The sequence below is a fragment of the Ailuropoda melanoleuca genome, chromosome 5 (genome assembly GCF_002007445.2).
Source record: "Ailuropoda melanoleuca isolate Jingjing chromosome 5, ASM200744v2, whole genome shotgun sequence".
NCBI lineage: Eukaryota > Metazoa > Chordata > Mammalia > Carnivora > Ursidae > Ailuropoda > Ailuropoda melanoleuca.
Genome location: NC_048222.1, coordinates 36390976 through 36417439, shown reverse-complemented (window position 1 = coordinate 36417439; position 26464 = coordinate 36390976). Strand labels below are relative to the sequence as shown.

Below are 26464 nucleotides of genomic sequence, written 5' to 3'. Positions count from 1 at the left end.
AGAATGAGTTTGGTATCTTTCCTTCTGTTTCTATTTTTTGAAATAGCTTTAGGAAAATAGGTATTATTTCTTCTTGGAATATTTGGTAGAATTCCCCGGGAAATCCATCAGGCCCTGGCGTTTTGTTTTTTGGAAGGTTTTTAATCACTGTTTCCATCTCTTCATAATTAATTGGTCTGTTTAAAAAATCAATTTCTTCCTGTTTCAGTCTTGGTAGTTTATAGGTTTCCAGGAAGGCCTCCATCTCTTCCAGATTGCTTANCAGATTGTTTAGTTTTTTGGCATATAGCTGTTGATAAAAGTTTCTAATAATCCTTGCAATTTCAATGGTGCTGGTCGTGACCTCTCCCTTTTCAGTCATAATTTTAATAATCTCAGTCCTTTCTCTTTGTTTTTGGACAAGTTTTGCCAGTGGTCTATCAATTTTATGGATTCTCTCAAAGAACCAGCTTCTAGTCCTGTTGATCTGCTCTACTGTGGTTATGGTTTCTAATGCAATGATCTCTGCTCTAATCTTGATCAACTGCTTTCCTGTGCATGGATTAGGCCTGTCCCTCTGTTGCTGTTCCAGCTTCTTGAGGTGAGAATATAGAAACTGCATTTTAGATTTTTCTATTCTTTTGAGTGAGGCTTGGATGGCTATGTATTTCCCCCTTAGGACTGCCTTTGCAGTATCCCATAGGTTTTGGACCGTTGTGTATTCATTCTCGTTGGTCTCCATAAATTGTTTAATTTGTTTTTTGATTTCCTGGTTTATCGAGTCATTCTTGAGCAGGATGGTTCTTAGCCTCCAAGTGTTTGAGTTTCTTCCAGGTTTTTCCTTGTGGTTGNAATGTTTCCTTGTCATTGAGTTCCAATTTCAAAGCATTGTGGTCTGAGAATATGCAGGGAATAATTTCAGTCTTTTGGTATCNACCTGTTTTGTGTCCCAGAGCATGATCTATACTGGAGAATGTTCCATGTGCATTAGAACAGAATGAGTATTCTTTTGTTCTGGGGTGTAGTGTTCTATATATATCTATGAGGTCCAACTCATCCAGTATGGGATTCAAAGCTCTTGCTTCTTTGTTGATTTTCTGCTTAGGTGATCTATCTATTGCTGATAGTGGAGTGTTGAGGTCCCCTACTATTAACGTATTTTTATCTATATGTCTCTTTATTCTGGTTAAGAGTTGGCTTGTGTATCTTGCTGCTCCCCTGCTGGGGGCATATACATTTATAATTGTCATATCCACTTGTTGGATACATCCTTTAAGAATAATATAGTGCCCTTCTGTGCCTCTCTCTATAGCCTTTAGTTTAAAATCCAATCTGTCTGATATGAGAATTGCTACCCCAGCTTTCTTTTGAGGCCCACTGGTGTGAAAGATTGTTTTCCATCCCTGGATGTATCTTTAGGTTCAAAATAAGTCTCTTGTACAGCACTGGAGGAGATAACGCTAAGTGAAATAAGTCAAGCACAGAAAGACAATTATCATATGATTTCTCTCATCTATGGAACATAAGAACTAGGAGGATCGGTAGGGGAAGAAAGGGATAAAGAAAAGGGGGGTAATCAGAAGGGGGAATGAAACATGAGAGACTATGGACTATGAGAAACAAACTGANATAATTGTCATATCCACTTGTTGAATACTTCCTTTAAGAATAATATAGTGCCCTTCTGTATCTCTCTCTATGGCCTCTAGTTTAAAATCCAGTCTATCTGATATGAGAATTGCTACTCCAGCTTTCTTTTGAGGTCCATTTGCGTGGAAGATGGTACTCCATCCCCTTACTCTAAGTCTGAATGCATCTTTGGGTTCAAAATGAGTCCTCTTGTAGACAGCAAATGGATGGGTCATGTCCTTTTTCCAATTTGCAACCCTGTGGTGTTTTATGGGAGCATTTAGGCCATTCAGATTGAGAGTGATTATTGAGAGATATGATTTTAATGATGTCATGTTGCCTGTAGAGTCTTTGTTTCTATAGATTGTGACTTTCTGTTCTGTATCACTCTTGGGGCCTTTTTACCTTTATAGAGCCCCCCTTAATATCTCCTGTAGGGCTGGTTTCGTGGTTACGAAATTGGTTAATGATTGGCGATTTTGGAACGTCTTTATTTCTCCATCAATTCTGAATGACAGCTTTGCTGGATAAAGGATCCTTGGCTGCATGTTTTTCTCTGAAAGAGCTTTAAAAATGCCCCCCCAAGCCTTTCTCTCATTCCAGGTCTGTGTAGACAGGTCTGACGTAATTCTGATACCTTTGCCTTGGTACAAGAGAAATTTCTTTGCCCTGGCCGCTTTCAATACTGTATCCTTGGATCTAATATTTGCGAATTGCACTATGACATGCCGTGGCGTAGGTTTGTCCTGGTTGAGCTTGGATGGGGTCCTCTCTGCCTCTTGGACACGAATGCTTGTTTCCCTTGCTAGATTAGGGAAGTTTTCAGCTACAATTTGTTCAAATATCTCTTCTAGACCTCTGTTTTTCTCCACCCCTTCAGGGATGCCGATGATTCTGACATTGGATCGTTTCATAGAGTCAGTAATCTCCCGTAATCTACATTCGTGGGCGTGGATTTTTTTAAGACCAGCTTCTANATTGAGCCAAGTTTCTGTTTGAGCTTTCTCTTCTACCATCCCATCCTCCAATTCGCTGATTCATTCTTCTGCCTCATTTACCCTGGCCGTCAGAGCCTCTAGTTTTGACTGCATTTGATTCATAGCATTTTTAATTTCTGTCAGATTCGCTCTCATTTCTGCCCTTAGGGATTCTATATTCTCAGCAACGCTTTCTCTGATGCTTTTTTCAAGTTTACTCATCATCTTGACCATTGTTGCTCTGAATTCCATTTCTGATAATTGGGATACATCCGTATGTATTAATTCTGTGGCCGAGGCCAATTCTGTGGCAGAGGCCACAGACTCATTATCTTTTCTTTGCTGGGGGGGACTNGTTTTCATTAATTTTTTTTCCAAGTCTACACATCATCTTGACCATTGTTACTCTGAACTCCATTTCTGATAATTTGGTTATATCCATATCCATTAGTTCTGTGGCAGAGGCCACAGACTCANGTCTTTGCTGGGGGGGATTTCTCCTCGGTCATTCTGATGAGGAGAGGTTGTGGGGTTGTCCAGAGCCCAAATTATTGACCAGGACCCAGGCAGCGTGCACTTGTTTTATAGGGACCTTAGGGATGTGCGCTTCTTGATTTTTCAGCCTGCTTTCTTGTGTTGGGGCCTGCCATGCCAATACTCAGGCAACCCTGTTTGGGTAGAGTCTCCCTGTCCCCTGGGAGGGGGCATGGGGATGGGCACCATGTGTGCCAGTATGTCTGGGCTTTTGTTCTCTGGCGGCTTTCCCTGGTGGTTTGCTGTGCCTCTTCTGAGAGTCAGAGCAGCAGTTGCCAAATCCTAGCCTCTGTCTCAGAACAGAGGGATCACAGTCCGTTCTCCACTGAGCTCTTCTGGCCTCTTTAACTCTGTTTCTGTTGGTGCTGCTAAACCCTGCAGTGTCCCGGGTTGTGTGCCCCACAGCCGGCGTCCCAGCCCTCACTTCCATGGCTGGCACGTCTCTCTCCTTAGAACATCACCAGCTGCCAGCTGCCCCCGCGTGCTCCAGAGCTCCGTTTCAGTGTGTTTCGCGAGCTCTCCGGAGCTCCGGTTTTCAGACTGGTTGCGCATGTCCCCAGGCTCACAGTCTCAGTCTGCTCTCTCACAGGTGCTGGTCTGCGATTCCGCCCGCTCCCCAGTGCAGGTGACTACCGCTTCCCGGCGCCCGAACACGGAGGCTCCCTCCCCCTTCTGTTTATCTTCCGGTATCTGTGCGCGGATTCACGGCTCCCCACTTCGTACCTCAAAACTCAGTGCTGGAGATGTTCATTTGTATAGGTCCAAGTGTATTTTCCTACGTCTCAGGCTGATTCCATGGGTTTTCAGGATGGTCTGGTACCTATCCAGCTCAACTCAGGGGACCAGCTGAAAAAGGGGACCCCTACTCCTCTGCCATCTTAACTCTCTTCTCAGACCTAACTTCTTTATGGTATTTAAGTATGTGTGGTTTCAATCCTTGGAATTTGATCCTTGTGTTACGGTCCAGTATATGAATAAATTTTACAAATTTCGTAAATATGCAGTTATCTATATATGTCAAATAAGTATCTGCTTTAAAAGTCTTTTAGGGATGCCTGGGTGGTTCAGTCATTTAAGTGTCTGCCTTTGGCTCAGATCATGATCCCAGGGTCCTGGGATTGAGTCCCTGCTCCTTGATCAGCAGGGAGCCTGCTTCTCCCTCTGCCTGCTGCTCCCCCTGCTTGTGAGTGTGCTCTCTCTCTTTCTCTCTCTCTGACAAATAAATAAATAAAATCTTTAAAGAAATAAAATAAAAATCATTTATATTCAAAAAAATTCTTCTATATCCTTATTTGATACAGGCTTGGGCCTAAGGAAACTGGAATTCTAAACTAAAGGCAGGCAGGACTGGGCATCCACAAAAGCAGGTGCCATATCCTCTAGGTACTTTAAATAATCTATACCTGAACTGATTTTTTTCTTTTCTCTGCTTATTCTGGTAGCTATTCAGCAAGGTTTGTTAAAACATTCCACAACAATTCCACTATAACTACATGCTCCTTTTTTAATTTTATTAATTTTTGTTTTATATACTTTGCGTCTCTGTTACCAAGGAACCTATAAATTTGGAATTGCATACTTCCTGATCAATTGATCCTTTCACATTATCAAATGTTCTTTTTGATCTCTGGCAATGCTTGAAGTATGATATTAATATAGCTATACCAGCTCTTTTTTGGTTCAGGTTTACTAAGGCTTCTTCTTTCCTTCTATTTTTAACTTTTTTATATGTTTATAAAGTATCTGTCTTATAAGTAGCAATTTTTTTTAAAGATTTTATTTATTTATTCGACAGAGATAGAGACAGCTAGCGAGAGAGGGAACACAAGCAGGGGGAGTGGGAGAGGAAGAGCAGGCTCATAGCGGAAGAGCCTGATGTGGGGCTCGATCCCATAACGTCGGGATCACGCCCTGGGCCGAAGGCAGACACTTAACCGCTGTGCCACCCAGGCGCCCCTATAAGTAGCAATTTACTTTTGTTTTATATCCAGTCTAACAATACTTCATTTTTACTTGGAGTAACGAATCCATGTATATTTAACACAATCACTGATATTTTGTGGGATTAAATCAACCATCTTACTATTTGCTATTTGTCCTGCTTTCTTGATATTGATTTTATTCTTCTTTCTTGCTTTCTTTTGGACTACTGGAGTTTTTACTTTACTTGTTCCCTATACTAACTTGACAATTTTATATTCATTTACTATTTGGTGGTTATCCTAAAATCGTAACACATATCTTTACTTATCAATGTCAAACAGAAAAAAAAATCTTCTAGAAATTGGCATTTAAGATAAAGGTCTTAGGATACCTTAAATTCCATATTCATTTAGACTCACCACCACCACCACCCCATTTTTACAATGTTCCCTGCTCTTTATTCCTTCCTCCATCTCTGGGCTGCTGTGGGGATAATTTAGCTACTGCCCAAATAACATACTTCAGTTCTAAGGAAAATACCCACTGTCTTCTGTCATTCACTGCTTGCCCTATAAGCCTGAGTTCCAGTCTTATGGTTGCTTCTTTAAGCGTACTGCTCGCTGCTGCCCAGTCCCCAACCCCCAGATGCTTCTCAGATGTTTTCATTGTCTTTGGTTTATGTACAACTGTTTTTGTACTTCCAATGCTTTGAATTTGTACAGCTTCTCAAATGTGTGCTTTTCGGATTTTTTTGTTTTGTGTTTTAAGTTTTGGAAAAATTCTCAACCATTATCTTTTCAAATATAGCATCTACCCTATTCTCTCTTTTCTCACATACATCCTTCCAGAATTTCTCTTACACATATGTCAGACCTTTTCACTATGCCCCATATGTCTCTTATACTATTTATATTTTCCTTTTTTCATCAGGCTGGGTATTTTCTTCTGGCCTATCTTCCAAATTACTAATACTCTCTTAAGCTATATCTAACTGTTTAAAACTATCATTATGTTCTTAATTTCACTCTACCTTTTACTTCTAGATTTTTCTAAATTTGCCATTTCTTTATAATTCTTTAGTAAAAAATATTACTTTCAAAAATGTTTCTTGAAACCACTAATACTTTAAAATTCATTTCTGTTAACATCATTTCCTGGATTTCCTATGGTACAGTCAGTCTACTGTCTCACTTCTCTTGGTTCTTACTCATGTTGGTTTCTCTCCATGTTTGTCTTTAAAAAAAACAATTCTCAGTTAAAATTTTGAATGCTGGGGATGCCTGGGTGGCTCAGTCAGTTAAGTGTCTGCTTTCAGCTCAGGTCATGATCCCAGGGATCTGGGATCAAGTCCCACATCAAGCTCCTTGCTCAGCAGGGAGCCTGCTTCTCCCTCTGCCTGCTGCTCCCTCTGCTTGTGCTCAGACAAATAAATAAATAAAATCTCTAAAAAAGAAAAAAAAATTGAATGCTGGATCCTATATATGAAAAATCATACAGATAATTTTAGCACTAGGATGATCTCTCCCTCCACTGGACAGTGAATTTGCTCTTGGCAGGTGGCTAAGAACATTAGGAATTCTATACTCTTTAAACCCAATTGGAACTGAGAAGATTTTAAACTGGGCTTCAGTCCCTAAGTTGCCTGCTCTATTTCTGGTTTATCTTTACTTCTAAGATGTAATCTTTTAAGGTCTCAAGCAGAAAGCTTATAGGAGTTACCAGTGGGTTCTTTCTTGTTGTTGAATCTGGAGAAAACCCTGTTCATCTTCTCAGATTTTCAAGCCTGGCTCTTTCAGAATCAGCACCCCTCCACCAGAATAGAGAAATGTCTTTAGCAACAAAGCAGTCCAAAAATGCTGGGCTCATCTCCCTAGGTTTCCTTCATGCAGATATAAGCCCTGCAGAACTTCACTTATTTAGATGTACCCCCAATGCCTTCAAATATATTTTGTTCATTGTTTTTAGGTGTCCTGCAAGGTAATTTGGTTAAAATTTCCTAGTCTGACATCCCCAGAGTGACAGAAACAAAGAAAAAGCTCACTAGATTACAAACTCCTCAGATAAGATCCCTACACTCTAAATTTTGTCTTTAACGCCTCATACAGTGTGTGATACACAACTGTTATTCAATTTAGTGATGAGCCAATGACTTGAAGGATAATTCTGAGCAAGTAAAGGAAATAAGAGAGCAGTATTATAAATGACAACAGTAAATATATTTTCAAATCACAGAAACTTCTTCTGGTCTGTCTCTTATTCCACATTATCTTTACATATACCTTAATTCAGGAATCAGAATCATATACTCACACTACTTCAACTGGCTTATGGATTATGTCTTTCCCTCCAGGCATTTTACCCTCTTTTCAGTCTGTCTTCCATAGTTCAAATCCTTTGCCAAATATACTTCAAATTACTCCTCATTTTCTAAAAGAAAAATTCCAATCTCCTCTACATGACATGTAAAGCCCACAACTATATGACCCTAGGATATTTCATAAATGTATCTCCCTCCCTGTCTCACTCTTACATCATGTATTTTAGCTATACTATTTTTTAGTTCCTCAAAAGTGCCATGCTATTTTACACCTCACAATTTTAAGGATATTGTTACCTTTGTTAAAAATATCTTCTCCCCATTGACAATCTGATAAACTCACTCTTCTTTCCAAACTATAGTCCAGAATCACCCCTGGGAAATCTTGGTAGAATTTTAGGAAGGTCTTATCAACTTCATCCTTTATATCACTACTTTAACCTTCTTTACAATTTTGGCATTTATCATCCTGCAGGGTAATTATTACACCTCTCCCCATCCTGTCAGACTGGATGAGACATTTTTGGATGAAATTTACTTTAGAATTCAAAATTTTCAAGCTGTTTCCAATTTTGTTAACCGATTTTGTATTCAGTTGAATTTAACAAATACTCATACCCATCTCATTCTAAGTACCAGAGATACACAAATAAATAAAACAGTTAATATTTAAGCTGCCTTAAATCTCTTATTTCCAGCAATTCTATTTTAAGTGAAAAAACATGAGAAGGGAGAGAAAGGAAGAATAAAATAGATGAGATGGTGAAGAGGTGAAGGTCTCCAAACTTTCTATACATTATATCAAAATCATACCCACTACATTAAATTACAGAAGAGAATACTGAATCTTGAAAGGAAAAACAAGATGTATCTTAGAATCTAAGTCTTCTGATCCATAATTCCACTACACTGCCCAAAATTATGATATTCAGGGTAGCAAATAAAGATCACCCACCCCCAAGTAGTTCCAAACACACTTTCCATAAACTGTAAGGTTTTATTTTCTATACATGTTTTTAGGCAAAGTATTTCTTATGGCTCCTCAATGTCTAATCTACACTTCTAGAAAATGTAAAAATAATTTCGGTAATAGAGAGTACCTTTTCTCTTCAAAAGCAATTTACTTACTCTTCTGTTTAATGATCCAGAGAGCCACTGACACTTCACTTTCTAAAACACAGCACACAGTCAACAAAATGCATTTCTCCACCCCTCCAGTACATATATTTGCAAGAGATAAAAAATACTAGTTTAGCATGATCTAGCTAAAAGAACACTGGAATGAGTCAGGTAGGCCAATCCCAGCCCAGCTTTTTGATTAAAAGTAAGAATTATGGAGCCAGAGTATTAAGGTTTGAATACTGGCTTTATGTATCATCTATAAAATTAGAATAAAAATAGCACCTACCCAATAAGTAATAAGTACCACAAAAATGTTAGCTAATATTACCAATAAAGAATACTGCGCTATCTTTTAATAGCTCCATCAGAGAGTCTAGCTAAAAGGTAATGTGGTAAAATTTTAAGCATCATCAAGATGGCCAAAACTTGTGCTGCTTGTGCTACTGTTAATCAGTCCTCATAACCCTTTAAGCAAGCCAGATGTGCTTAAAGCTAGGACAGAAGGCAACAAGCCCCGTGATAAGAAAGATCTTTTTTTTTTTTTCTGTTTTGTAGACTTATTGTGGTCCTCCTCTTCATTTCATTTCTTCACCATTTCCCTTGAGATAAATGTGAACCCTGATTCTGCTTATATCCTCCTATACAAACTGAAACTGTGGGCTACAATCTCAACTTGTTACTGACTTGAAACTTGGCTTGGAGAAAGAGCTCACGTTTTCTTTGACCCCGCATTTACCATAAGCATACTCATGGAAACTAACGGCTCACTCTTTCAACTCTAACTCTCCCAAGAAATATCTAGTTACCCATTTTGGTCTCTCCACACTATCCTATTTCCCTATATCTGCACTCTAAATTGATTCAAGATTCTATTAATAAATTCCTCTACCCCACAGATAAAGAAGACAACAAAGCAATCAACTAGATTGAAACTAAGAGACCAAAGCAATCAAACAGCATATTTAGCATTACACACAGTGACCAAGCACATGGCAGCAATTAAAAATCACCAACAAACACTCAAACCAAACTCATGCATCTTTTCATTCAAAGGTGTACTCAAGCAAGCACGTATTTTTGAAACTATTTGAGGTCTATTAAAAACAAAAACCAAAAAAAAAAAGGAAACCCTGTATCATATGGCTCAAAAACTATACTCTGATTTTTCATTTGCTAACATTGACATGAAGACTATAATATCTGCATGGAAGAATAAGATTTAAAATGCTTGTAACTATGACTCAAAAATTTATATATGTGTATATGTGTGTGAAGATAAGTGGGTGAGACAACAGGAGGGGAGAAAACATATATGCATTTAAGTACTCACTTGCTCCAATTTAAAAATATGCTGATTGAAGTAGTGTTGTAAACGTTCATTAGCAAAATTGATACAGAACTGTTCAAAACTGTTATTTTCATAATCTTCAAACCCAAAAATATCAAGAACACCAATGGACAAAGTCTGTGAAACAGGAAAAAAATGATCATGGTTAAAAAATGATGGTCAAATTTATTTCATGAATAATACCCACAATACAGGTAACAAAACGCTCAAAGTTCTTCTACAGCAGTGGAGAGGAAGTTTTGGGGAGCCAGTGTTCAACCAAAATATTCCACAAAATAAAAACCATGTGAGTGTTCTTTATTCTCCTCTTTTTCTTTTCATCCCAATTATAAAATACAACCAAAATTTTAACACATGTAATACACTGTTTACAGAAATGTTCGAAGCAGGGTTAGTCACCTGTTATCTCAATCTCAGAAATCCCTAAATTCCAAGAGACAAGGAAATAGAAAGAATCACCTACGGGAAGAAAAAAATAACCTAAAGCTAGGTTTTTCCTGGCTTTCCCAGGTTATGCAAAGAACACCATTCAAGTTTTCCTATTTTTCACTTCTATAGCCCAATAGAATTCTGCTTTACAAAGCAAGCTAACTAGTATGTTTAATCAGCCTTGTGCAAGCTAAGGATGAAACTGGATATCAGAATATGTGGCTTCTTCAATTTTTAAAACAATCTTTTTAAAGACTTGTTTTTTTATTTTAGAGAGAGAGTGGGGGGAGGGGCAGAGGGGAGAATCCTCAAGCAGACTCCCTGCTGAGTGTGGAGCCTGACACAGGGCTCAATCCCACAACCCATGAAATCATGACCTGAGCTAAAACCAAGAGTTGGATGTTCAATTGACTGAGCCACCCAGGTGCCCCCAATTTTTTTTTAATTTTTATTAAAAAAAAAAAACTGTACGAGGTTTACAATGTTAGAGTTCTAAAAAATTATAACAAAAAACAACAATCCCTTTTTCATTGTCAATTTCTGCTCCCTAAAGTCAACACTCAAATCTTTTATATATTTAGCATAAATAGTACAGTATTGTATACAAATGCTTATTCCTCTATGTCTTGATATTTTGCTTCTACAAACTATATTCTAACTTCTTACTATGGATAATAAGGATTCAGCTCTAATATCCCCAAACCAGCATTCTCCTCACCACCTCACCTCATTCTTAAAATACAGTTACATGACATGGTGAAATGAAAACAATTTTTCTCCACTAGTACTAAGAGAGACACTGAGCAAACTAATGTGATAAATACTAAGAGATTATTTTTAAAGATTTATTTATTTGAGAGAGAGGGAAAGCATGAGCAGGGAGAGGGGCAGAAGGAGAGGGGGAGAGAGAATCCTTAAGCAGAGAGACTGCAGACCGTGGAACCTGACCCAGGGATCAATCTCAGGACCCCAAGACCATGACCCAAGCTGAAACCAAGAGGTGGCCGCCCAACTGAGCCCAGGTGCCCCAATAGTGAGAGATTTTTTTTAAAGTCTCCATTTAGAGTATTTTCTTTGGGACACCTGAGTGGCTCAGTCAGTTAAGCCTCGGACTCCTGATTTCAGCTCAGGTCATATCTCATGGGTAACAGAACAGAGCCCCACGTGGGGGCTCTGCACTCAGCAGGGAGTGTGCTTGAGATTCTCTCCCTCTGTCCCTTCCCCTGCTTACACTCGCACTTTCTCTCTCTCAAATAAATCTTTAAAAATAAAAAGAGTATTTTCTTTGATTGATTCTGCTAATTCTAAGCCCTTAATGAAAAACAGTGAAAGTAATGTCCTTCAAAAATAAGTCAATTTGGTAAATTAGATTCCTATTACGATTTTCTGTAGGCTTACTCAAACCATGAAAAATTAATGTTAGAACCATTTTACATTTAAGACAGGAGGCTTAAGTAATAAAGATGACATATTTTAATCACCCTAAAGATGCAGACTATTCCATAAAAAGTTGCTGAGAAATAAAAATAGATTTCAAATGATTTAAATATCTAAAATCTGCCATATTAAAAAATAAATTCCGGAGGCACCTGACTGGCTCAATTAGTGGAGCACGGGACTCTTGATCTCAGGGTTGTGAATTCGAGCCCCACATTGAGTGTAGAGATTACTTAAAAATAAAAATCTTAAATTAATAAATAAATAAATGAATCCCAGTGGGGGGGGGAAAAACCCTGAATATAAAAAATTAAATTCTAAAAAGTATGAGAATATTTTTATAATCTTGGGCTGAAAGAGGCCTTCTTACATAAGAAAAATAAATAAGTAAAACCCAGGAAAATAAAGGAAAAGAATGGCAGAATTAACTGCACAAAAATTTTAAAAAATACAGGCCCTAAAACACAACATGAACAAATCTTAAAAGTCAAGAGAAAATATATGCAATATATATCAAACTATGAATCTCTGCAATATCCACAGTGACTCCAAGAAAGAACAAAAAGACAAAATGAACAACATAAAAATAAAAGAATACATAATGAAATGATGAAAAAACATGAGAAGACTCAACTTTCATTTTTTTTTTTTAAAGATTTTATTTATTTATTCGACAGAGATAGAGCCAGCGAGAGAGGGAACACAAGCAGGGGGAATGGGAGAGGAAGAAGCAGGCTCATAGCAGAGGAGCCTGATGTGGGGCTCGATCCCATAACGCCGGGATCACGCCCTGAGCCAAAGGCAGACGCTTAACCGCTGTGCCACCCAGGCGCCCCTCAACTTTCATTCTATCACTGAAAAAACGGACAATAAAATGGCATCGTCCTCCCAGAGTAGTAGATGAAAAGACTGATAATGTCCAATGTGAGTAAAGGTGTATGGACATAGGCATTTCCATACACTACCAATGGAAGTACAATCTTTTTTTAAAAGCAATTTAGCAGTAGCTAACAAAATTCTAAAATGCATATATTCTTAGATCCAGCAATTCATTTTAAGGATTTTATCCTAAAGAAATGTACACAAAGAAGATTTGTTACATCATCATTTATAACAACAAAACAAATGTAATATATTTTTATGGGGAAATTTATGGTATATAGGCATAATATATAATATTATAAAGTTATTAAAAATAATGAGGTCCAGACCTATTTCAAGACATATCAGGTAAAAAAAAAAATAAAAGAAACAATAAAGATAACATAATTCTATTTTTAAGTTAAAAGCAACTCTGTATATGTACATCCACAGAAATGTACATAAGAAAAAGGTCTGGAAAGACACACACAACAACAGTTTCCCTGAATAAGGTAATAAAAACATACATAAGGAGGGAAACAGTAGGGAATACAGATAAAAGGTGATTCTTATTTATTACTCTACATAACTGTGTTTTTAACTTTCATTTATTAATTATTTTATTAAAACAGTTTTCCAGGACAAATATATAATAATCCAATGTATGTCTACCTTTGTATTTTGCTCCAAATCTTTACTATTCAGAAGTGCATGATTAATCCGAAAAACTATCCAGTCAAACAGGGCACTATATAAAGACTTAGCCATGGAGTTCCTCACTGTCACAGCCTGAAAAAAAAGAAAGGGTTGGAGAACAAATGAAAATGGCAACAATCTAAGATACTATGACAAAGTGTATTTTGCTCTCAACTAATAAAGAAAGCTTAATATCCTGGATTAGAAATTTAATTTTCTCTCAGTTTAAATAGCCTTTAACTAAAGTTTTCCATATACCCATACCCATTAATCTAGTCTCACCTCTAATCTAGATTAAAAGGAGAGAAACAAAATGTAGGTCACTCAGTTCAAAACAGTTTGACTGAAAATTGAGGTATACATTTTACCTAGTAAAGAAGGTATAATAGGAGGTTTACAAACAAATCAAACTCGCCAGCAAAAGTGGGGAAGACTATACCAGGCAGAAGAATAAATCTGTTGGCAAACAAGCATCAGTTATCTCTGAATCCTAGTTAGAGTCCTAAAAAATAATCATAATACCACCACAATTACATTCCTGGTTGTCTTCAACCTGTCACCCATCGTAACCTCAAGGATTTCTCCATTCCCAGATAAGAGTAATAATTCTTTCATTATGGAGTAATACAATTTATTTTTTCCCCTCACTTCAAGCTTTTCCCAGTTTATGGAACTCTCTGTACTATCAGCTCAAAATTTCTGTAAATCTGAAATTGTTCTAAAAAATAAAATCTATCAGTTAAAAAAAAAAATCAACATTTACAAAGTACTACAACCTAAAAAAGGAGGAGCACGTATTTTAGAGAATTGAGTCCTAGCACTTAAAGAATGTAAGTCCTAATTACTTACATATTTATTATCTAGGGACTTATTTTGAAGCTTTATATACAGGTACATATTTGTATATCTGTCCTACAGCTTAGAGGAAATAGAGAATAATGATTAAAAGCTAGGCTGTCTTCCAATCCCAGTTCCTCTACTTATTCTAGGCATGTAACCTAGAAAACGTAGATACTACAATTTACCACATGAATGATGAATTAATTTCTGAAATTCAGTGAACAAAAAAACGAAAGCTTCAAGTTTCTAGACCAAAAAATAACTATCTAAACCATTACCTGCACAGGAAAGAGAAGATGCTATCAAATTCTCTATCTTCAACACCAGAAACTTAAAAATAATTGGAAAGTGTTCACAAGCTCTGAGAGAAAAAGGAATGTGACAGAATTCTATACTTAGGCAAGTTATCAACAAAGTATCTTTAAAATTCAAAAAAAATCAATAATATAATATATATAATATAGAGAGAGAACAATCATTCTATTTTTCACCAGAGGGAAGAATGAATACAATCTGATCTAGTTCAGCAAAAGTAAAAGATTTTAAAACTAAATACACACGCATAAGACAAAAAAACCCCACACACAGAGAAAAAGAAAATATAGTAGCATAAAAAATACAAATGGGTTGAATTTTTTATTGAGACAGATCTTTAAATTAAAAACTATAATCCACGTACTTATGGTTTACATTGAGCACTAGTTTCATAAAGTACCAGGAGGACAGAATCCAGATATAGTAAAATATACCAATATAATACTTATTTACTCCATAACTCCCAAAATTATACTTTTGAAAATTTATACTTCTCTGAAATGTGGTCCTATCACAGCTTAATCTCAATAAATCCAAATACCAATTATTTTCCCACCTAAACAAGATCTCATTGTTTCCTATCTCAATGAATGGTACCAAAACTCTTACAGTTGTGTGAACCAGAAAATTAGGATTTATCCTTCATATTTCCTTCTTTCTCCTTGCTTCCTAGCAAGCAAATCATTGCCAGATCCTAAATTTCTTTCTTTTTAACTATACCCATTTCTTCCTATCAATATGTCACTATTTCAGACAAAGCAGCCAAACTCTCTCTCTTCGGGAGTCCTACTATAGCCTCTAAACTCATCTTTCCACATTCACTCTTGCCCTCCATGCTAAAACCCTAAAACGGTCACCAAGATTCCCATTCCCTTATATACATGTTCTGTATAAGCCCCTCCTGTTAAGTGTGGGCAGGACCGTAAATATGATGAATTTCACTCCAGTAACTATCTTATATTATGGCCCCAAATCAGCTGATTTTTTAAATTAATCAAAGGAAGATTATCCTGGGTAGAGCTGACTTAATCAGAGAAATCTCTTAAAAGAGACTGAGCCTTTCCATCATAGAGTTCCCTGCTGGCCTCTGAAGAAGCAAACTGCCATGTTGTATACAGGACCACAAGCAGATTCTGCTGAGCATGGCCCCTGACAGCCAACAAGAAATTAAGGCTCTTAATCCTACAACTGCAAGGAACTGAATCCTGTCAACAACCTGTGAACCAGGAAGAGGATGCTGAGTCTCAGAAGAGATCACAGCCTTTTCAGACATCTTGACTTCAGCTTGGTGAAACCCTGAGCAGAGGACCCAACAAACCTGTGCCCAGATTGCTGATCCATAGAAACTGTTAGAAAATATTAAGTCACTACATTTGTTACACAATTATCGAAAAGCAATACACTCTTCTCTAATTGGTTCTTTACACTGACGCAAGAGTGATCCTTTAAAAAAAAAATCTAAGACACCTTTTTCGCTTAAAACATTTTAAGACTCTTCCATTGCTCTTCAGATAAAATATTAAAATCCTTAAGAACTGCTCCTTATTTTACCCCTAATGCCTAGTACAGTTCTGGACACAAAGAAGATTTTCAAATATTTATTACACAAATAAATAAATACACCAAACAGATGTAAACAAAAATAAATCAAGATCAGGGATGCCTGGGTGGTTCAGTCAGTTAAATGTCTGCCTTCAGCTCAGGTCATGATCCCAGGGTCGCAGGATCGAGTCCCACATCTGGCTCCTTACTCCTGGGGTAGCCTGCTCCTCCCTCTCCCTCTGCCACTTCCCCTGCTTGTGTTCTAACAACTAAATAAAATCTTTTTAAAAATATTATTTATAAAATAATAATAATATAAATCAGGATCTAAAAAAATCATCTCAGAAAGTTGAATTTAAACTAAAAATGTAAACAAACATAAGGAATTTTTTTTTTTTAAGAGAGTGGGAGAGAGGAGGGGCAAAGGGAGAAGGCTCCAAGCTGCCCTGAGCAGAGCCTGACACAGGGCTTGATCTCACAACTCTGAGATAGCGACCTGAGCCAAAACCAAGAGTTGGACACTTAATCAACTAAGCCACCCAGACGCCCCAGGAAGTATTCTATATTGAAAAAAGTTATAAAAGAAAATATAAAAGTACTGAAACTTTAAATAAAAGAAGGGCAAAACTTTTAAAAAGGTTTGGTTTTTCTGTTGTTTAGAAAGGAGCTCTCAAATTTGGAGATTATGACAGAAGACACATGACATAATGAAGAAATGTAGACTTGATGACAGTTAGGAAGAACCCAAAAAAATAGGATAAATGGATCACTGTCAGCCAAAAAAAGCATTCTCTACAGTTCTATCACTATCTCCCTCCTCTGTGTCTTCTAATCTCAAATTCCTGTCCTATTTTTATAACTGTCATAGTTTGATTTCTCATCACTATCATTAAATCACACTACAGAACAGTAGGCTTTTAATAGTTTTCCCATTCATATACACCTGAGAAGTGTATTATAATAATAATGGCAATGACAGCAATAAATCTCATCTGGAAGCCTCAGTATACAGATGACACTTAAAGCAATGGGACTATGTGAGATAATCTAGATAAGGAATATAGAGAAGAAAGAACAAAGACTGTGTACTAGAGAACTACATTTTTAGAGGTCAGGTGGAAAAGAAAGAGCAAACAAAAAGAATTACAAATGAGTGGCCAAAAATGAAAAAGCTAACGAGAAGAGTATGACGTTCTGGAAGGTAAGAAACTGCCTGAAGAAAAAATAATTAACTGAATCAAAAACTGCTCATTTGTAAATCCATCTACTACCTGTTCACCTCATATTAATAATATAAAACTTAAGAATGGTTAACAGATTAAGATCTCAGAAAGAAATGTATGCCTATTGCTTAAAATCACATTTAACTTTATATTTTCAAGCTGATGGAAAGTTCACAGCTGATTTTCAAGGGCCCAGAAAATATTTCAATCAACACTCTTTGTTGTTCTTTTCATTCTGTTAAAAGAAAGAACACAAACTCAAACTTCTAAAACTGTTTAGAGTAGTTTGATCTCAAGAAAATCTATTCATACCTCTGCCAGCTTATATGGCAAAATAAGCTTTTCTCCCACTGTCACAGTCTTCCTTGTAACTAATGCTTCAAATAGCATCTCTTCTTTAACCTATACAACAGAAAAGTAAATTCAGTGTATAAGATTTATGACAAGAAGCTGAATTATTATTGAAAAGCCAAATAAAGAAAAAAGTGTTTAATGAGATTAGCAAATATACAATAGAAAAAACAAAGAGAATACATTCAGCCATTTAAATACTGGCCAAGGTGAAAGCTAAACGTTCCACTCACCCTACTTCCTACCACCCCCCAAAAAAAGAGAGGGTAAGTAAGACAGATGGGTCTTTCTAGATAAAGTTTTCTTTCCAATCATAATGGAGAAACGTGTTTCTTTGTGCAAAATATGGAAAATATAGAATAGTGCAAAAAAATATTTTAAGATGATCAACCATAATCCCACAACTTGCAGACAAGGATTATAAAGTGACAATACTTCTTGAATTCTAGGAACATTACAATGAGTACTTATTTATGCTTCAGATGTTTTATATTTATTTACACGTTAATTTTAAAATAAAATTGATGCTTCCTTTGTTCTCATTCTCTCTAAAGGTAAATATTATCATGAATTTGACATGTTATCTCAGTTCAGGTTTTTACATATATGTAATATATATATATATTAGATGTATTTGTAAACACTACATTATACTGCCAAGTGTATTTAACTCTTATCTGTATGGAATCATATTGCCCATACGTTTTTGAGATTTAACTACGTTGATAATTTAGATCAAACTTATTCATTTTAACTACTATATACTTCCCCAGTATATAAAGTACTACAGTGTGTAATCCATTCTCCTATGTGTAGGGACTTACACTATTTAACATTTTGCACTATTAGGAAGTAAACTTAATATTTTTGCATATGAGTTTAAGAATTTCTCTGAAGTACAAACCTAAAAGTGGAATTACTAGGTTATAGCATACACATTTTCATCTTTAAAGGATATTGCCAAACTACTCTACGTAGTTCTCACCAATTTGCTCTCTCATCAGCCCCGAGCATTCCTATTTTTTCAAACCATGACTCTACTTGCTATTATCAGACTACTAACTATTGCCACACTGAAGGGCATAAAATGGTAAAACAAGGGCATATTATAAAAGCATCCATACAAATAAAGATATAACACTCAAAAATTTTAAGTAGATAATATGATATAAAGTATACCAAGCAAAAAAGATTCAATTATAAGGACAAACTGAGTTACAAAACAACAAAGTGAAGCATTACCCTGTCACCAGCAATTCATAACAGATCAATCATCTTTTAAAACATGATGATACCATAAAGGAAATCTACCTTCTTTTGGAGTACTCACTGCTCAATCTTCAAATTCAAAACAAATTGGAAAAAATTTGAGGAACATTACCTTTACAAACTGCTGTAAAACTAAATAGCCAAAGTTTAAATATAAGACCTCTAGCTTTCACATCTATTTAAAATATTGTTTTGAAAAACAAAAATTAAACAATACCAGATTACACAAATATGACAAAACTAATAAAACTAAGAAAAAACTTATGTGATAAAAACCACTGTTATATTGTGAGTTAAGCAATTATTACTAAAAGTGAATATTTAAATGAAATGATCTATGCAGTAGACTCAAGAAATTCTTTTAAAGGAAAAGACAAATATAAGCTGACAACAATGTGGAGCAAAAGTCACTTCCATACATTTGTATAAACTGGACAACCACAATAGGAGTACTCTGTCACTATAAGTAAACTATTTATGTGTGTGTGTATACCAACCCAAAACCTATATTCCTTGCACTATACTCTAGAAAAATTCTTAAATGCCTATCACAGTACTACCAATAAATGAGAAATTACAAATGACCTCCATCCCCACTAAAAAAGATAAATCATGTTTTATTCATATAAGGAAATTGTATAAAGCAACTAAAAAGAATCATGTAGAATGTTTAAATCAGTATTGAAAAATCTCAAAAACATAATATGCAATGAAAAAGTCAAGTTTTAGAATGATACAGTAAAACATTTAAAGTATAAAAATACATAGAAAACTATATATTCTTATATAAACATCTATTCTGAAAATATAAAAACAAGAATGAGAATGATAAATACCAAACTCACAGTAGTGTTTGTATCTGGGGTAGCAGAGTACAAAGTGAGCTACAATTATATGTAATATTTTATTACATGAGTGGGGTTGTTAACAGGTGTTTACTATATTGTTTTCTATATACATTGTGTATTAAGAACAATTCATAATTTAACAGAGAAAAATTAAGAAGAAAATGTGTTAAAACAGAAATCAATACATATTAATTAAATGGTAGAACTGATAAATCTAAAGGTCAATTATTTGAAAATAAGAAATGAAGGACAACTCACCAAATCAAAAAAATTAAGAAATAACAAACAGAAAGCTAACACCATAGAGAAAAAGTTTTTATTTTTTTATTTTTTTTTTAAAGATTTTTATTTATTTATTCGACAGAGATAGAGACAGCCAGCGAGAGAGGGAACACAAGCAGGGGCAGTGGGAGAGGAAGAAGCAGGCTCATAGCAGAGGAGCCTGATGTGGGGCTCGATCCCACAACGCCGGGATCACGCCCTGAGCCGAAGGCAGACGCTTAACCGCTGTGCCACCCAGGCGCCCCGAGAAAAAGTTTTTAAACATTAACAGAATATTTACAAAGAATGCCAAATAATAAATTTTAAACATTTAATCAACACATGATTTCCTAGAAAAACACAAATCACCAAAATGAACTCAAGGCAGATTTGAAAATCCTAAAAAATTAGTTAATACAAAACAAACTGTAAAGACATCAAATACAGTTGATCATAAGATTATCTCTCAAATAGTTAAGGAACATGTTATTCTTTGCTAATGATTCTTCTCTTAAATGCAGGAAAAATTTTGAAAAGATAAAAATCTACCCAACTCATTTTAAGGTGTTGGCTTAATGCTAGCACTAAAACCTAATAATGATCGTACACACATCTACATACAAAATACACTAATCTTGCTTATCTTTGATAAACATCCTGAAGAAAATATTACTGGATTCATGATATTTTAATCAACAACCTCTATAATTTCCCAAATGTCCTTAGTTGTACATATATGACTTTTAAAATTAAAAAAATAAACTTTATTAACACAAAATAACTAGGAATGAGTTCAATATCTAAGTCTACAATGTTTCTCATATTCACTTAGTTGAGAAACTGGTATGTGTTAAAACCCCATCCTTTATATTGTTTCAACAGACGTTAAAATATATTCAAAATACATAAATCTGTTAAAAACTGAACAGTTCTTGATAATGACAATGATTCTAATATGCCCCAAAATATGCAACAAAAATATGCTCCACAATTACCCACAACTAATCTATCAGGCCTTGTTCATCTTTCAATAATTTCACAAGTATACATCTCAAATAGAATTCAGTAAACAGAATCCTCAAAATATTTGCTGCTGCCTGAGGTAACTACAAAATTATAAAAATAACTGAAAAAATAATTTCAGAAACATTTGTTCTTAAAAACTATATATTTATCATTGAACTGAATCATTTTGAGAAGGAGAGGAATTAAATTAAATCTTAACTAAAGAGTTTACATTTTAATTAAACCAGTTATTGCTCCTATCTTTGAATTGTATCTCAACAAAAGCCTTAAGGTTGCAATTATTATTACCAATTTTAAACAATTACAGGAAATCATTTATTTTTTTATTTTTTACTTAAATTCAATTAATTAACATATAAAGTATTATTAGTTTCAGAGGTAGACTTCAGTGATTCATCAGTCCTATATAACACCCAGTGCTCATTACATCACATGCCCTCATTAATGTCCATCACCCAGTTACCCCATCCCCCCATCTCCCTCCCCTCCAGCAACCCTCAGTTTAGGAAATCATTTTAAAAAATAATTCCTAAGAACTAAATACAAGCAGGATACTATTAGATAGATCCTGTCAGTACTTGTCTAGCTCCTCAACTTTGAAGATAACTTCTTCCTATTTATTACCAAACTTCCATTCCTAGAACTGGTCCAGAAGTTAAGGGGTGCCTGGCTGGCTCAGTCGGTTAAGCATCCGACTCTTGATTTCAGCTCAGGTCATGATCTCAGGGTTGTGGGATCAACCCCCACAAAGGGCTCCTTGCTCACCAGGGAATCTGCTTGGGATTCTCTCTCTCTCCCTCTGCCCCACTCCACACTCACGTGTTCTGTCTCTCTCCCTCAAATAAATAAAATGCTTTTAAAAAAAGAACTAAGTTAAGAAGCTTGGGTTCAAAAGTGAGATTTGGTATCAAATCACAACTGCAGTTAAGTCTAACTCTGACACTGGTAAGCCCAATTCTCAGAACAGGATTTCTCCTTTTTCACCAATACTTAGTTCCTTTTAGAATTACCTGAATTGCTCTTACCAGTCTCTAAATAAAGAAGGAATACTGCACTAGGACCAGAAGCCTTGGTACTTGCTGAATGCCTGAACTTATAAGTAAAACCACTAGCTACAATGCACTATTATTACCACAATACCAAGTGTTTCTGTTGACTAAAATATCACCTAAAATGCCTGACTGAAATACCATCTGTTCTCTGACCCTCATGACCTTCAAAATTACCACCTTCAGATACCACATTCCATCCACATCCTGGTAGAACTTCTTTCCAATGAGTGAGTCTGGTTTCAATTCAATGTATCCCCTTCTGCCCCGTCTACCAGACTAACTCATTTCATTAAAGATAATAAGCAACACACAGGCATGTGCAAAATAATAAGCACTATAAAGTGTGATAAATAAGAGGCATCCATTGCTCTCAAAGAGCACTGCCGCCTTATAATGGACACAAACTAATAAACAATTAACTTTCTGCTACAAAATCAATATTAAATTATGCTAAGTAGACACAAATGTTCTACCCTGATGGAGTCAGTTTAGAACATTTAATAAGGTTAAACCCTATTAAAGAGGCAATGAACCAAGATTTGAAAGATGAGTAATATTTTAACAGAAAAAAGGCAGACTACTCATAACTGCAAAAAAATGGCAACAACCAAGATGTCTTTCAATAGGTGAATGAATAAACGAACTATGGTACATCCATACAATGTACATATTGTACAGCAATAAAGAGAAACGAGCTATCAAGCCACAAAAAGACATGAATGAATCTTAAATGCATATCGCTAAGTGAAAAAGTCAGTCTGAGAAAAGGCTGTATACTGGGGCACCTGAGTGGCTCAGTCGTTAAGAGTCTGCCTCCAGCTCAGGTCATGTTCTCAGGGTCCTGGGATCGAGCCCTGCACCAAACCCCCGCAGCGGAGTAGAGAGCCTGCTTCTTCCTGTCCCACTCCTCCTGCTTGTGTTCCCTCTCCTGCTGGCTGTCTCACTCTCTCTGTCAAATAAATAAAATCTTAAAAAAAGAAAAAAAAGAAAGAAAAAAGGCTGTATACTATATAATTTCAATTATGCTACATTCTGAAAAAAGCAAATCTACAGAGGTAGTAAAAGATCAGTGGTTGCCAACGGTTTGAGGACAGGGATTGAATAGGTGAAGCACAGGGGTTTTTTAGGAGTGAAACTGTTCTACACAGTACTGTAGTGGAGGAATATGACATTATGCATTTGTCATAACCCATATAGCACAAAGAACAAATCTTTTAGAAAATTATTTCAGACATTGAAGGATTCTAGGAAGGAATTCAGACCATAACAAGAGAATCTAACTGCCTGACAAATATATGAAACAACCTCAATGAAGGGAGTGGGAGGAAAAGTTGCTAACCCAAGTAATTTTGGAAATTAATCGGGTCTGAAAAACTAAAGACAAAAGGAACACTATACTCTCTCTATACCCTAGTTGATAAAGTCATTTCCCATAGCAGTGCACACATACATAAATACATGTACATTCCCATATACAGTTAATCCTTGAACAACACGGGTTTTAACTACACAGGTCCACTTACCTGTGGGGTTTTTTTCAATACAGTACTGTAACTGTATTTTCTCTTCCTTATGCTTTTCTTAACATTATCTTTTCCTAGCTTAATTTATTGTAAGGATTCAGTATATAATGTATCTAACATATAAAATATGTTTTAATCAACTGTTTATGTTATCAGTAAGGCTGCTGGTCAACAGTAGGCTATTACATTTTGGGGGAGTCACACATTATACACAGATTTTTGACTGCCCAGGGGGGTTGGTACTCCTAGCCCCTGCATTGTTCAAGGATCGACTAAATACTAAAATTGAATAATTAAGTAAATGAACAGCAGAAGGTAGAAGATAGCTTCCTCACTGTTAAAATGGGAGTTTATAGGGGCGCCTGGGTGGCACATCGGTTAAGCGTCTGCCTTCGGCTCAGGGCGTGATCCCAGCGTTGTGGGATCGAGCCCCACATCAGGCTCTTCCACACTAAGCCTGCTTCTTCCTCTCCCACTCCCCTGCTTGTGTTCCCTCTCTCGCTGGCTGTCTCTATCTCTGTCGAATAAATAAATAAATAAATCTTTAAAAAAAAAATGGGAGTTTATAGATAAGGAGAGAAGGCTAGAATGATACAAGTGATAATGTATTAGTTAGGAACATCAGTAGGACCTCGTGTATCTTTATATAGCTATAGATGGATATATAAAAATATTTGTAACCATCAGAGACTCTTAATCTCAGGAACAAACTGAGGGTTGCTGGAGTGGAGAGGGGGGTGGAAGGGATGCGGTGGCTGGGTAATGGACACTGGGAAAGTATGTGTTACAGGGAGCACTGTGTATTGTGTAAGACTGATGAATCACAGACCTGTTTCCCTGAAACAAATAATACATTATACAATAATAATAAAAATCAATCAAATAAATACATAAATAAATACATAAATAAAACACTTGTAGTATGTGAATACACACAGGTTAGTAAACACATATATATTTCCTTGCTCTGTCAGAGGAGAAGAACTAGTAAAAATGATGCCCCTTTGGAGATAAAACCGGCAAGATGAGAAGCTGGGAAAACATGAGAAATCATCACTCTAGAAAGAAAGAAAGAGGTAATACAGACCTTGATTATAGGAAGAAGCATGGTAGGCTCTGGCTCTTATTTAGACATGAAGGAAAAAAGTTAGTACCCTTTTCTCTCCACTCATCCAGACACCCCATCTTCAGATAAATAATCTAATCAAATTCTTAGTATGAGAAGAAATCTCAAACTACTAATAGCTTCGAATATGATATAGTCTAGAGTAAAATACTCATCTTACCCAGCAAATTGAGGGATTATGGATATCGAGGCCAAAGGGAGGCAGGCAAGAAAACCCAAGCCTTCCAAAGGTTCTGGCAAAATCAACAGCAAAAATTCCATCTTTTGGAGAAACACTATTAATAAAAAGCATTAATCCATTTACACCTAACCAAATAATTACACGAAATTAAAAGTGAGAAGTTACCCAGTATTTGAGAAATGACAACTGAAATACAATCACTCACTTCTAATAATTCTGAGACAATAGGCAGAACTTCAGGATTACAGATATCTATGGAGTCATCCCGATATGTCTTCTTTTTATAACAGATATTACCCAAATGTAGTATTGCTGAGAGAAGAGAGAAAATCCTGTGAAAATAAAACCATAAATTATAGCTTGCTTATGTGCAATCTCCAAACTTATCTCATTGCAAAATTCTAATCAAGCAAATTAACCAGTACAAAATGATGTATTTAGTCTTCATAAAAATAAAAAATACAGTTATAATAACTATAATAACTAAAATTTACGTGTACTATGTCAGGGACTGTGCAAAGTGCTTTACATAACCTTACTTTCAGTACTGTGCCACTGGACATAGTTGTCTGAAGAGGATTTGCTATTGTCTGAATCTGTATAGTGTTTCAAAGTCCATAACTTTCTAAATGCTTTTCATCCTGCCTGGAACGCCCTTTCCCTACATTGTCTATTTCCAATCTACTGAATCAGAATCTTTAAAGCCAAGGCCTCGGAATCTGCATTTTCTTAACCAAGTAGCCTGGGTGATTTTTTATGACTATATTTAAGAAACGGTTTTCCTACATCATACTATGGTGCCCTTGATAAATGCTTTTAAAATAAACAGTATGAGGCCATTGGGGTGTATTACCGAATATCAGGCCCCATCTGTAAAACATCTACAACTGGACCCTCCCTTCCACTCTTCCCTTCTGTCTTAGAGGAAGAGATGATCTTCCCCCAATGAAACTAAACCTCTACTTGTGCTCTATATCCTGTGAACTCCAGTCTACTCAGGAACCTCATTATACCTATTTCCTATCTCTCACCTGAATCTACAAGAACTTCTATCAAAATAATATCAACTTCACTTTTCTCTTACTTTAAACAACCCATCCTAGATCCCACATTTCTTAACTTCACAAACAAGCTTATTAAATTATTAACTTATACTCCTTTTCTTCCCTTTGTCATTCCCTATTTCTATCATATCCTGACATCTGACCCATTAAAATATCTGAGAGACGTTGCCAAGGACCACCACATAACTAACGAAAATATATTATATCCTAACTTACCTGACCTCTCAAAGGCATTTAACACAGCTGAACATTCCATCTAAAAGCCCTTCCTGGAAACCCATACATATACATATACATATACATATACATATACATATACATATCTCTGTCTTGTCCAATTATTTCCTTATGATGAACCTGTTCTACTTACAAAATTTTAACTATGTATTTTCTGAAAATTAGAAAGTATTCTAAATAAAATAAAGACACTGCTTTAGGAACCAAACACAGCCACACTTTCAAAGGGCCTGAATCGACATCTAATGGATAGATCTAATTTTTCAAATAATTTAAAATCATTAACATGATTCAAACAAAATACAAGTCAATTATAAAGGAATAACTCATAAAAGTACTCTGGGTAAATTAGAG

The 26464-nt window shown here is 35.9% G+C and overlaps 1 protein-coding gene across 11 annotated transcripts in view; it reads right to left on the bottom strand.

Moving 5' to 3' along the window:
- Positions 1–26464, bottom strand: part of MYO9A (myosin IXA) — a 307312-nt gene that overhangs the window by 186479 nt on the left and 94369 nt on the right. For all 11 annotated transcript variants that reach the window (XM_034660724.1, XM_034660725.1, XM_034660722.1 and 8 more), the window contains 4 exons: positions 25015–25141; positions 17485–17574; positions 13229–13345; positions 9812–9946 (listed from right to left, as the gene is read on the bottom strand). In XM_034660724.1, coding sequence (XP_034516615.1) covers positions 9812–9946; positions 13229–13345; positions 17485–17574; positions 25015–25141 — 469 coding nt within the window. The remainder of the gene's footprint in view (positions 1–9811; positions 9947–13228; positions 13346–17484; positions 17575–25014; positions 25142–26464) is intronic.